This window comes from Gigantopelta aegis, chromosome 12, assembly GCF_016097555.1.
Source record: "Gigantopelta aegis isolate Gae_Host chromosome 12, Gae_host_genome, whole genome shotgun sequence".
Classification (NCBI taxonomy): Eukaryota; Metazoa; Mollusca; class Gastropoda; order Neomphalida; family Peltospiridae; genus Gigantopelta; species Gigantopelta aegis.
In genome coordinates, this window is record NC_054710.1 from 12187019 (window position 1) to 12202142 (window position 15124).

Genomic DNA, 15124 nt, shown 5'->3' on the forward strand with positions numbered 1-15124 from the left:
TTCTTTCACCTTTTTAATTATTTCGGCTTCAATTCAGGCTTGGCGCGTTTAATTTGGTTGATTGTCCGTCGTCCGAGGCATAGTAATTAATTATGTTTGCTTCCAACATTCAAACGAAGTACTTTTTGACTGCGCATAAAAAACCCATCTTGAGTTTATAATAAAGCGACCATCCTGAGTTTGTAGCCATATTATCAAGTTGTCGGCTAGTTATGAGTAAAATTTACATGTGTCTGAGGCTACATATTGAATATTCTTGCTTCGAATATAAGTATATGTATATGCAATACAATTACATTTCTGCCAGTCTCTGGTCGATGGCAACCGAGAGGCACATACATTAATATAATTTCCACCCATATCCAATATTTACTGTGTACGAATCCGATCCGATGGTTTCTCGGGCGTTGTTGTGATAATAATTCACAAACATCTCCAATAAGTATGTGTTGGATGCTGACAGAACTTTCGGCTTCCTACTGAGAGAATAGTTAATAATCAAGCTACTTTACATTTCTATTGCGTGGCCTTCCATTATTTATGCCCCCCAACAGACATCTTTCACATTCCACTGCGCATGTGCCCGTTGCGGGGTCACTCGAGGACGCAAACTGCGAATTCTCGCAAGATCTCGCCAAAATAGCCCTACCTGCAAATTGGGGGACAAGAGCAATGGGAGGCTACGATGATTTTAGTGTTACTGCAAACACGAGGGTCTGTTCGGCACATTTTGTAGTTTGAAAATATTCCGAATTATCCTGAGGGTATAGACATGTTTCGTGTGAATTACGAATGCCTTAAAACATGTTTTATTTTATAAAATAAATAATTTGTAATGTAAAAATGAAGACTGATTTTTTAAAATTATTATTATTATTATTTTGTTAAATAAATAAATAATTTGTAATGTAAAATTGAAGACTGATAACCCATCCCGTACGTATTGGTATGGTTCGTTGTACTGCGGCCACTAAAATAGACTCGCCCTGTATTTTTAGAATTTGTATGCTCCCAGATAACGATATTTAAATTATTATTTACAGACGAAATGTTACCTGGACATGGGAGTCTACGCAGTGCTGTTAGCAATCTGATTAAAATTGGTTCTACTGGTCTAAATAAGGCATTCGTAATTCACACGAAACATGTCGTATACCCATGGGTGTATGGGGACTCTTTGATTTAGGGGGGCTGGAGGGGTTGATTTGCCCAAAATTTTACCCAGATAAAAACTGCCCGAATTTTCCCCACTGTTTTCCCACTGTTTTGCCAGAATTTGGGGGGGGGGGGGGGGGCAATTTATAATATATATAGTGATGACGTCTCTGTACAGGACGTTCCTACACAGGGCGGTCTAGTATTCTATATACTTCCCTATATTTATATTTTTACCAATTAGATAGACACTAAGAAAAATGCAACAAAACACATTCTGATATATATATATATATATATATATATATATATATATATATATATATATATATATATATTCTCTCTCAAATACACCCATTACACCCAACATTGATCGCCCACAGTATTTTCCAGATATCACTCCTCTATTAGTAATACTGAATTAAATTTGATATCACTCCTCTATTAGTAATAGTGAATTAAATTTGATCTATAAAAACGACTTGTCTATATATGGTAGAGCAACGTTTATATCGCAGACTTTTTCCAAGTTGTTGTACTGTTGTAAATTTCAGCGGACCGTTTTTCTCGGCCATTATAGCATCTTATTCGAAATATGTACATGTTAGATGCCACAGTTTAACATCTCCTGCGAAGCTACTCAAGTCGCCCATAACCAATCTAATTAAAATTAGCTCCACTATTACATGTGGATCTAACAGCAGCCAGTTGGAGCTCATGTCCACCAATCAAAACCTTACATGCAGAATCATGCCAGTGATTTGAAAATAATTTGAAAACATTCCGAATTAAACATTACGATATGTTTCATGTGAATTACGAATGCCTTATTTAGACCATTAGAACTAATTTTAATCAGATTGCTAACAACACTGCGTAGTATCCAATGTCCAGGTAGCATTTCGTCTGTAAATAGTAATTTAAATATTGACCAATCACACTTCGCCTTTTATAACGTTATTTGGGAGCATACAAATTCTAAAAATATCCGGCGAGTCTATTTTAGTGGCCGCAGTACAGCGAACCATACCAATACGTACGGGATGAGTTATCAGTCTTCAAGTTTACATTAAAAATTATTAATTAATTTATAATAATAAAAACTAAACCAGTCTTCAGTTTTACATTATAAATTATTTATTTTATAAAATAAAACATGTTTTAAGGCATTCGTAATTCACACGAAACATGTCGTATACCCTCAGGATAATTCGGAATGTTTTCAAATTATTTTTAAATCACTGGCATGATTCTGCAAGTAAGGTTTTGATTGGTGGACATGAGCTCCAACTGGCTGCTGTTAGATTCACATGTAATAGTGGAGCTAATTTTAATTAGATTGGCCCATAACAACCTGTCTGTCACGCCCCCATTTTGTTATTAGCCGTGATAAAGACTATTTGGTCAAGGAACGTTACTCTTCGCATGCATGCGCATTAGGAATGAGAAAGTAGTCTATTAGTAGGGCTATTTTGGCGAGATCTGCCGTGAGTCTACGGATAGCGTCCTCGAGTTACCCCGCAACTTGCACATTCGCAGTGGAATGCGAAAGAGGTATAATATCCCTTCCCCCCAAAAAAACCTAAACAACACCCCCCCCCCCACACACACACACACATAATCGTTTTTTAACGGACTGAGTAAATTTGCTCCACCCCCACCCCACCATCACCCCCAGAGGGATAGTTGTCCCCAGCACATCCTCTGCCATGATAATAGCGGTCCGCATTGAGTATGGTCCGAACAGCGGCTCATATTAGTGTGTCTATTTCCGTTTGCTTTGTGTTGACCCAGATTATTTTTCTGTTGGTGAATTCATTTTATTAATATAATTTGTTCTATTGTGCGATTATAAACAGAAACCAACGATTCAGTATCAGGTGAGTATACTGAAAAATGTATGATCATATGTACGCATTAGTGGGTTTGTTATTTTATACACAAACTGATATTACCTTTCGGGTTATACTGATATCAGAAATGAAACACTGATTCGGACTGGGTAGAATAAAAATCAACACGGATTCTAAGATGAATAGACGGCAACAATGGATCCGAGTTGCACATGGCTGATATACGACCAGTTTAGTGTTTGTTTAACGACACCACTAGAGTACATTTATTTATTAATCATCAACTATTGGGTGTTAAACATTTTTATTATTATTATTGTTATTTAAAATCTTTATAAGCCAAAACATATGGGTCTTTGGGTGTCATACATTTAATAATCAGGCTATTTCTCGTTCCAGCCAGTTCACCATGACTGATATATTAAAGGCTGTAGTGTGTCCTAACCTGTCTGTGGAATGGTGTATAAAAAATATCCCCTTGATACTAATCGAAAGATGTAGTGGCTTTCCTCTTGTAGACTATATTACGAAACTACCAAATGTGATAACCTAAAAACATGTAGGGTTGGTTTTGCAGTACTGTCGGGAATAGGGTGGATTATAATCAGTTTCACCAACCAATCACATGCCTTGACCTTAACGTTTTTCGTGGTAGCTCACCAGGCTACCAGGTTATAAAATCTGGTAGCCTTCAGTAAATAATTGGTAGTCCCATAATTTTAATAAATTAAAAAGAGAGAAAAAAGCAAAAATTGTTTTTATTTTATTTAAACATGTTTTAGGTGGGTGGTTTAGATGTTTTTATGCATCTTGTTGATTGTGGAGTAGGTGGATGTGCTACAAAGATCTAGTAGCCCGGCAGACTACTGAGTTTAGACATTTGGTAGCCCGAAAAACAAATCGGTAGCCAACACATTGCGATCACCCATTATAAACCCAGTACCGATACAGAACCTCAAATTACATTATCGCCCAGCTCTATTGAGCTCGTTCATACAGTCTTGACATGGAAGAAAGTACATGACATTCAAGATGGTGGGTTACACCGAGTAAATATTAAAAATGTATTGAATCTCTCTATATTGAGAAATGGGCAAAACTGACTAGATAATGCACATGTACCTATAAGAAATTACTTTTATTTTCAATATTTCTGCTCTCACCATAGAAACTGGTTGGTCGGGGGAGGGGGAGTATGTTCGAATATTTAATATGGATTTGTATAGATAAAAAAATTAAAAAATTATCAATTAAGTCCATGCTTCTGTGTTTTGACTACACTGAATTATTGATAATCCACCAAATTAAATAATATTGTATGACCAAATGTTCCATTGTCTGAATCCAAACTGGTGCACACATACAATCAATATTATGGTTAAAGAATTGTTCAAATACAATGTGCTTCTAAAATCTTAAGTTTATTCCTTGGCAGATACAGGTATCGAAACATGAATTAGAATATATATAAACCAACATTCCTCCAGTGAAGGATGTAATGTTTTTTTCTTTTTTTTAAAATATTTATTCCAGTCCCTCATTTGCATGACAGACAACTCATGCTGAGGACAAAACATGAGTCGTGGACAGCACCAGTAACATGACATAATTATTAGATTTTAAGTAAACTTTCATATTAATATATGTAAACTATACAAATGTAAACAAAACAAGACAAATAATACCACAATGGTTTATAAATGTAATAATAAAAAAACTGTTATGGTTTCTGTCAGTCTAGGTTACAGAAGAGGGATTAAATACGGGAATCAAGATAATAAGTATAAATAAATAAATAAATAATAATAATAATTAAAAAAATAATAATAAAAAGAAGAAACAAAACAGCAAAAAAGACTTCACACATTCACACACATACACACACTCACTAACTCACATACACATGTATGTAAACGTAGTTACTGTTAAAAAAAACCCTTTATATTTCATATATATAGATATACATGGTAATTTTAAAAATATTAATTTCCTGTGCAGTCTTGCAAAGTTCTGCTATCCTATTTTACTAACATTTCATGTTTTAACGTATGAACTGTTGGTGGTGGGGGAAAGGAAGGTGTAACATAATTATAAGTAAGTAAATAACTGAATATTTGAATTATCAAGATATGTTTTCAAAGAGAGAAAGGTACATGGACCACTTAGTAAAGAATTTATTGATGCTGTTGTTACTGAAGTGTATATGTTTTTCTACAATGTACTTTTGTTTAATTTCACATTTAAAATGTGTAATGTCTATTTGTATCTTTTGGACTTTACATCGATATATAAAATATTTTGCTGAAAGTAATAAGAGATCAAAGACGGTGTCTGTCCTAATGTTCTTCTTATGTCCGAATATAACAAGTTCAAGAGAGAGTTTTAGGTTACTTATATGATTACAAGATGGCAATAACCAATTTAAAAATGTATTCCAGAATTCTTGAACAATATCACATTCCCAAAAGAGATGTATTATAGATTCTTTACTTTTATGACAAAAGCTGCACGCTTCACTATCAACAAGTTTCAAATTATAGGCAAATGTGTTAGTAGTCAATATTCTGTGTACTATTCTATATTGGAACCATCTTAACTTTGTTTCCTGCGTGGTTATAAATGGTTTTAGATAAATAGTAGACCAGTTAAGCTTCATGGTGAAATGACATTGCCATTTTGCCATAGTGGTATTTCGATTATCAGAAAACATTAATGTATAATAACATAATTTGGGGCCTTTCAGGACAGAGCAGGGTTTACGTTGAACAGGCGAGTCATCTAAAGATGCGTTTGTCTCTAGTCGTGTCGTTTTCAGGTTATTTAAATATGACCTGAGTGAATTAATGACTCTGTAGTATTCTAAGAAACACACATTTAATTCGTATAGTTCATTAAATGATATTAATTTATAAAATTCACCTTTATCATTAACAAATTCGCAAATCTGAGAAATACCCTTTTCTAACCACTTCCGTTTAAACAACGTTTTCTTGTTTATTTTTATATGGGAATTGTAAAAAAAACCTGGTTCTGATAAGGTCTACAAACGTTACTTTAATGGCTACAGAGAAATCATAAAAAGCACTAATACAATCTTTCCAAAATAAATTATTTATATTTTTAATGCATAGCTTTGGAAAATAATTTCCAAATAAAGCTAGAATACGACATACAAATAGAATTGGTTTCCATTTAGGATCTTTTGTCTCTAGTTTTCGTATCCATGTAATCTTCAAAGCTTTAACATAGCTAAATATATCTATCATTCCAAGACACACACACACACACACACACACACACCCTTTAACAGGTTTGTACAGAGCTGTTCTTTTTATTTTGTCTGGTTTTTTGTTCCATACGAACTTTAACAGTATACTGTTTAATTCTTTCTGAAATGATTCAGACGGATTTGGTAATGTTAATAATAAATAGCTAATTTTAGATATTAAAAGTGCCTTTATTACAGCTATTTTACTTAAAGCCGCACGCCCTAGTTCCATCCAGCGAAAATAAATTATAATTTGGTTAATCTACAAACCTGTAACACACTTAGATCACGTTTTTATCAAATGGAGTGAAAAAGCAGGTTTTATATCGATAAATACCATGGGAATCCCCATGTCCCAATTGCTTGAAATAATTTTGAAAGTTTGTATTCTGATGTCACCGGTAGATGTCGCTCGAAGCACAACAATGCCTACGTCACGACAAATTTCACAGACTTGGGGTGCGTTCTTTTCACCTCTCCTGGACATGTTCCAACTGTTCCGTCCTGGTTGTATCCCCACTCCAGATATCGTAGGACTTAGCAAAATTATTGGTTTTAAGGGTTTGTAACGTTTTGTATTGAGATACTTACTTGTCTGAACTTTATTGTTACTGAAAATGTTCACGAACTGTGAAGAAAAATCTCACAAATGAACAACAACAAATCGGATGTTGATTGCGCGAACCGTGCACGAGAAAACAAACTGAACCAAAATTATAACGGTCACGTGGTATACCAACGTCTGACATTGAAATGGAAATATCCCGTCTAAAAATAGATTAGACCTTGTCTGCTCAACGGTTTTTTCTCAAACGTGCGTATGTTTTTCAGAAATACGAAAAATGCATTTTCTGGTATTACAAACACCAGGATTACCAGGATTACCAAAAAACACTTCAGGTGAATGGAAATGTATATTCTAAATAATAAACGGTAAGTAAAGTGCAATTTTATTTGAGAAAAAAATGGGTTTAATAGCGAAAAACAACGCCGTAATGGTTAACAACTAGCCGTAACTAGGGTGTGTCCCTTTAACGGTGTTAATAGTCTTTTCATCCATGTATTTATGATTTGTTTAATTTCAAACAATTTCGACTCATAATTAAGCTTGACCATTTTACTGAGGTCAGTACTAAAAACAATTCCGAGTACTTTAAACGAAGTAGGGTTCCATTTTAGATTGAGATTTTGTAAGTAGCTTACAGGGCTATTTCTAAGAGAACCAATCCATATCACTTCAGATTTATCATAATTAATTTTTAATCCAGATAATTCAGCAAACGTGTTAAATGTATTAATAGTTTCTTCAAAAAAAATTCTGCTGCCATCAAGTATAAAATCTGTCATTAGCATACTGTGAAATAATATATTCTTTGTTACCTACTGTAATACCTTTAATATTTTATTTTTTTCGTATGAGACCTGCAAGAACTTCTACACAGAGAAGAAATATGTATGGGGACAATGGATCTCCTTGCCTGCACCCTCTATATATTTGAAAAGAAGAAGACAGATTTCCGTTAAAGATAACACTCGATTTAATATTTTATTTTATAAAAAACAGACTCCCATCGTTTAATATGTTCCCCTAATTCAAAAAAGCAAGAGTCTTATGTATAAATGACCATGAGATTGAATCAAATGCTTTTTCAAAATCTATTCGTAATAACATTCCAGGGACATTATGAATTTCGGTATAGTATAACAGGTCATACACGATTCTAATATTGTCTCCAATGTATCGATTTGACATAAAACCTGTTTGATCTTCGTTAATAAGGAAATGGAGTACCCATTTTAATCTTTCAGATATACAAGCAGATGCTAATTTATAGGTAACATTTAGAAGAGAAATTGGTCGCTAGTTCGTAAGAAAGCGTTTCGGTTTATCACCTTTTGGTATACAAGTTATCACTCCTAGTTTCTGCGTAACCGATAATTCCCCATTAATAAATGCAAAATTAAGAGATCTAAGGACGAAATAACCTATGTCTTTTCAGAAAAATTTAAAGAATTCCGTAGTAAAGCTGTCAGACCCTGGACTTTTATTATTACTACTATATTTAAGAGCGTTGGATAGTTCGTCATAAGTTAGAAAACCTTCCTAGGAATCAACTTTTTCTTTACTAAGTTTATTTGAATCATGATCTGAGAGTAAATCATTTAAATCCGTATCAACTATCGTATCTTCTTTGGATGAATATAGGTTCTGATAAAAGTTTTGTTTCTTCCATAATATGTTTTTTATCTGTATTTATTATAACTTGTTTTTCAATTTGGGACATGGATTTACTAATAAAATTTCTATTTTCTAAATTACAAAAGTAGCTAGTGATTCTTTCACCATCAGATATCCATTTAGCTCTTGATCTGATGTAAACACCTTCCATTTCTTTCTTTTTTTCTTTCTTTTTTTTCTTTTTTGACGCAATAGTTCTTTCTTTTTAGAATTTATAGTATCAAAATCTTGACAATTACTATTTTCTAAATTCTCTATTTCTTTGATTAACTGCTCTTCTTGTTTATTATATTCTTCTTTTGTTTTAAATATGATGAATAAGAAATGGTCTTTCCTCTAATTTCCATAAGTAAAATTTCTAAAAATAGTTTATCTTTAATTTGAAAATCGATTTCCTCTAATGAAATATTTTCTATAGCATCCATGTTATACACTAAAGCTGCATATTGTGATTTAACATCGGAGATAATCTTTTTAATTGTCGCTATATACGTTTTATTTTGTAATAACGAGTTATTAAATTTCCAATAGCTATTACGGTGTTCCTTTTCACTGAATTCGAAAGTAACAGTAATCATGGAATGGTCGGTTCTATACCCACAGTGTATTTTTGAATATGTCACATCAGACTACAGCCAGTCTGATATCAAGAAAAAATCTAATCGGGCTTGTTTTAATGGGGTGTTTCTCCTCCAAGTAAAATTTTGCAATTCAGGGTTATGGTCTCTCCAGAGAGTATCTGGGGGAGAAGAAAAGGAAAAGGAGGAAGAGGGGGGAGGGGGGGGGGGGGAAGGGGAGAGGGGGGGGGGGGGAGGGAAGGGGGGGGGAAATAGGAGAGGGAAAATGGAAAAAAAAAAAGAAGGGAAGAATTATTAAGTCTAAGTTACCTATCAGCTTCAGTACTTCATCGCGGGCTTTCGTAATATTAATATTTACATAATTATATGTATCGATATCTGGGTTTAGAACAAGATTCCATTCCCCACCCAGTACATAGTGTTCATTAGTAAATAACTTAATATGTTGGGAAATTAACCTGTAAAAATCAGGATTATTAGAATTGGGACCATATACATTCACTAATGTTAAGCGTTTATTGCAAATAGTTAAGTCCAATATTAGTAAATTCCATGTTGTGTCTTGAAACATGATATGTACTTTGTAATCGAGATTGTTATTTAAGAGTATTGCAACTCCACGAGACTGACCGTTATTAGAATTTAAAAAACATTCAAATCCCCATTCTGCGTGTATAAGAATCTCTTTTCTAGCGTAAAATGTGTGTCTTGAAGAAAGTAGATAGAGAAACGTTTTGATCTAAAAAAATTAAAGACATCCTTTCTTTTCTTTATATCCCCCAGTCCCCAGCAGTTCACTGAACAACAAGTAAATCCTCTAGCCATTTTTAAATAAAGCTGTAAAATATAGTACTCTACGTAACCAGTAATATTTGGATTTGCATAATATACTACACAGAACACTACATAAAATGAAATTAACAATTACCCTGCAATACAGACGCTTACATGCACATGCCTATATCGTAAACGTACAGACATTAAACACACGCTTCCATAAAAAGAACAAATCAGGAAAACAATAAAAACAAACCTTTAGAGTCAAAGGGAACAACATAAAAATGTCCATGAATTAAGCCCTATCCCCAAATAAATTTATGTATTTCCAAAAACTTAAATAATAATTCTGTATACTTCTACTACTGAAAATAAATAAGGAAAAACCAACACTGTACTATAATTACTATTGTAGCATTATAAATACAACGGTTTCCGATAGACAGCTGGGTTATTATATGTAGTGCACACGTAAAATAATTGTAATAAAAAGTTCCATGTTAATATAAAACTCCATCTGTGTTACATTACACACACACACACACGCACGAACGCACAAACAAACAATAAATAAATAAAAATAATTTAATTAATATTGGGTTTTTTTTTTTTTACAAGATGATAATGATGATGGCATAATAATAATTTTGATAATAATAATAATAATAACAGTAATAAACACCATTATTGTAATCACCACCACCCACAAGTAGATACGTATGCACCACATACAAAATGTTATTTACCAAAATATTTGCTTTATTAATATATAGTTTACACATGCACACAGATACACGCATATGTAATTGGTAAAGATTCATGTTGAAGATAAAACTTGGGTTGGAAGAATTCAAATCAATTGTATTGTTGAGATTCTTGCTATTGTCGTCCATCAACAATTTATATACATTGTTGACAGTTTGGCCAATCAATTAATGATGAACAGAAAGAAGAAACTGTCCAAAAACTACAACATCTTTACTGACTGGGGTTCGTATTTTGAATTCCAGTTTGAAGCAGATAATCATAAAAAAACACAATAAAAGGCAAAATATGATATATTAATGGAAATATAATATTATATGCTACATTGCAAATTGCAAACACGAATTCTATAGAATTAAATGTCTTGCCTACCATAAACTTATTTAGTGTCAATGATACATGTAGTATTCATACATTCATCTCAATGCATGTTAAAAAAATTAAACTTGAAAAAATTTAAATTAACATTTTAAGTCAATAAAGTTGAAAAACAAGCTTTGAGGTGAACAATATTTAACTATAAACAAAGCTTTACTGATTCAGGCGAGCAGCAACGGAAAAGCCCGATAGTAAGGATTTCTGAATGTGACCATCTATAAATAGGTTGACATCGTCACACCAGAGTTCTAGTAGACTAGTATTGTGTTAAAAAAATAAAAATATAAAAGAAGAACATTATGCTACTAATAAATGTCGTGGTTTATTTAATCATTTAAGCTAGTTTCCCATTCTCTCCCAGTTCCCAAGGAAACGGTTGTGTATTCCAGCAACATTGGTACCATCAGAACGTGTATTCAGTACAGCTGGGGACATTTTAACAGCACCGAGGGCCGCACTCAATCCTGAAATAGTAGATATGCTGATTTTCTTGAAGAAAAATATGGCCTAAAACATTTAACCCGACAGCTGAAACTAATAACGATCATTAAAAAGTTTGTGCCTTCTGTTTCCTTTGTCGACCCCCCCCCCCCCCCCCCCCCCAAATATTAAATTTAAATAATATCAACTTATTGCAATCCATATCGCAGTACGGTTTCTTATATATAGAAACTCAAAAAGATATATTTGGACCACGAAATTGATGGAATCCTTTCGAATCCATCCAGAACTTATTTTACAGTTCCCACGTAATACGGACTTTTATTGTAAAGTTTACGTATTATCTACCTGTGATATTTGTACTTTTGCACAGTTCTTTACACTGTGTTTTAATTTAACTGTTGAATTTTTATATTGATGTTGATCATCACATTGTTTTTGCATTTACCATAGTTTGACACCCAATAGCCGATGTATTTTTCGTGCTGGGGTGTCGTTAAACATACATTCATTCATTCATTGTTTCTTATATCGCAATACGGTTTTGACCGTATCGTTGTACCCCTATCAAAGCTTAAGTTGTTTGATAAATGAGGCTCCAGCTCATTAAAGATCGGTTATTTCCGTGAAGTGCTCCTATCGTGGTGTGTGTGTGTGTGTGTGTGTGTGTGTGTGCGCGCGCGAGGGTGTAAGGGGAATATACACTTGTTAGACTGAAGGTGATTGACGTGAAAACTGCAACCAAAGCAAGTGTACACCTGTCAGACTGAAGGTGTATGACGTGGAATATGTCACCAATACCAATGTGTACAAGCCTTAGTTTCTGTTTTATTGATTCATTTGTTATTTTCTATTTCAGTGCTAGCAGTATTCATACTACCGCTTTCGAGGTACATCATACATTTATTTACTTCTGATTGGAAAGAAGTTCTCTCGAGGAAACAATACATTCTTATGTTTATTGGGCATAAGTTGGAGACGTGCATGCGAAACGTTAAATGAAGATCTTCATCTGAATACCAACATGTCATCCGTTTATCAATCACATTTCAAATGTGAAATCTGCTTACTGAGTTGTAAATCCAAGTCTCATCGAGAAATACACATGCGCATCCACACCGGTGAAAAACCTTACAAGTGTGGAATGTGCTTAAAGGATTTCTCAACCAAGGGTAACATTAAAACACACATGCAGATCCATACTGGAGGAATCATTTTCAAATGTTTGGCGTGTTCGAAGGGTTTTGCTTTGGGGTCTTACTTAAAAAAACATATGTTGATTCATACTGGTGAAAAACTATTCAAATGTGACTGGTGTGAAAAGAGTTTTATAACTATGTCCCAGTTGAAACAACATATATCGATTCACACTGGTGAGAAACCCTTCAGATGTGATGTGTGCACAAAATGTTTTGCACGGAGTTCACGGTTAAAACATCATATGTTTATTCATACTGGTGTGAAACCTTTCAAATGTGAAGTGTGCACAGAAAGTTTTTTACGGCGTTTCAGCTTGAAAGAACATATGTTGATTCATACTGGCGAAAAACCCTTCAAATGTGAAGTGTGCACAAAATGTTTTTTACAGCATTGCACTTTGAAACAACACATGTTGGTTCATACTGGCGATGGACCTTTCAAATGTGAAGTGTGCACAAAATGTTTTGCAAATAGTTCCAACTTCAAACAACATATGTTGGTTCATACTGGTGGAAAACCATTCAAATATGAAGTGTGCACAAAATGTTTTACATACAGTTCCGACATAAGAAAACATATGGAAGTTCATACTGGGGAGAAACCTTTCAAATGTGAAGTGTGCAAAAAATGTTTTACACATAATGCCCACTTAAAACAACATATGGTGATTCATACTGGTGAGAAACCTTTCAAATGTGAAGTGTGCAAAAAATGTTTTTTACATAGTTCCAGCTTAAAGCAGCATATGTTGATTCATACTGGTGAGAAACCTTTCAAATGTGAAGTGTGCACAAAATGTTTTACACGGAGTGTCAGCTTAAAACAACATATGTTGATTCATACTGGTGAGAAACCTTTCAAATGTGAAGTGTGCACAAAATGTTTTTCACAGCGTTTCATCTTGAAGCAACATATGCTGGGTCATATTGGCGAAAACCCTTTTAAATGTGAAGTGTGCACAAAATGTTTTTTACGGAGTTCCCACCTAAAACGACATATGTTGGTTCATACTGGTGAAAAACCTTTCAAATGCGAAGTGTGCAAAAAATGTTTTACATATCTTTCCGACTTAAGAAAACATTTGAAAGTTCATACTTGCGAATAACCTTTTAAATGCGAAGTGTGAACGAAATATTTTATGTACCGATCCATCTTAAAACAACACATATTGGTTCGTACTGTTAGAAACCGTTCAGTATGAAAACATATTTTGAATTTCAGTGGAAAAATGGTGTTTAACGGAGTAAAGGTTTGGTTTTGGATATTGGTAATGCTCTGAATGAACAATTTTTATTAATGCACCTTATTCTAAAAAAAAAAAATAATATTATATTTTTCTTAAATATTTCATACTTCATAAATTGGCCATATCTATCCAGTGAATCTTGTATAAATATTGTACTTTTTTTTAATAATTTTATATACCATTGGTTTATTATCTTTTCTTATATTATTACTATTGTTTCAAATATTGATTCTATATACTTCTTCAATAGTTTTATTAGTTTGTTTTTGTTAAATAGTTTGCCAACTTTGTAATGCATGTGTCCAAAAGTTATTCTTTTCTCTTTTTTTAATTTTTTTTTTTTTTTTTTTTTTTTTTTTTTAATAAAGTGATCACCGTGTCACAAAATGTACAGTTGTTATTCCTGTAATGGCTTGAAACTGATGTACACATGCACCCAATTAGAGTTTGATGTATATAGTCTCCTTATCCAAGTAGACTTTAAAGCTATCCTAAAATTGTTAATGTTTAACATTCAAGGCCACCATTGTTATATTCTTGTTCTAATATTTCTCTTTTTATTTTTTTCATGTTTATTTTGCTAAATAAAAAAATAATGCATCTTATTTATTTGTTTTATTTTATCCATGGGATTTGGAAGAGAAATTAGCAAATGTATTATTAGTCCCCTACCGTACCAAGCGTAGGATACTATAGCTTTCATCTCCGCCCTTCTGTATATCTGTCTGTCAGTCCATCCGTCTGTCCCACATATAGTTTTCCAGATATGTTGGTTTTTTTTTAGAATGTCTTGAGATATTGAGCTGGAATTTTGTGTATAGCTTTATAATATACTGTTGCAGATCAAGTTTGACTTTCATTGCAAATTACCCATTTTTGACCGAGCTATGGCCCATGAATTTAAAATAAAATAAGAAAATATGCGACATAAATCTCTTTTGACCCCCTCCCCTCCCTGCTTCCCACGTGACTGTACAATACTATAATACTGTGGTAGATTTCAAATAATGAATATGTATTTTACATGTGTACATACTGGTTAATTTTCATGCAGAATGTACATATTTTATGTAAATGGTGTAATGTAACTATGTGAATATTAGGGGATACACATATACAATGACATGTCTTATGGAAGACACACACACGCACACAAATAAACAAGCAAGTAAGCAAAACAAAAAAGCCCGCCCCCTATAAAAAAAAAAAAACCCAACCCTAAAA

General features: G+C 33.3%; 1 protein-coding gene across 1 annotated transcript; it reads left to right on the plus strand.

Annotated features, from left to right (window-relative positions):
- The first annotated feature begins 2923 nt into the window (after positions 1 to 2923).
- LOC121386452 (zinc finger protein 28-like) lies at positions 2924 to 14558 on the plus strand. Its single transcript, XM_041517351.1, has 2 exons — positions 2924 to 3035; positions 12314 to 14558. Exon 2 carries the CDS (start codon positions 12479 to 12481, stop codon positions 13757 to 13759), a length of 1281 nt encoding a protein of 426 aa, XP_041373285.1. The 5' UTR covers positions 2924 to 3035; positions 12314 to 12478; the 3' UTR covers positions 13760 to 14558.
- The last annotated feature ends 566 nt before the right edge of the window (positions 14559 to 15124 follow it).

Excerpts from the sequence above, each read along its gene's own strand:
- LOC121386452 (XM_041517351.1), top strand. The coding sequence starts at position 12,479 with ATGTCATCCGTTTATCAATCACATTTCAAATGTGAAATCTGCTTACTG.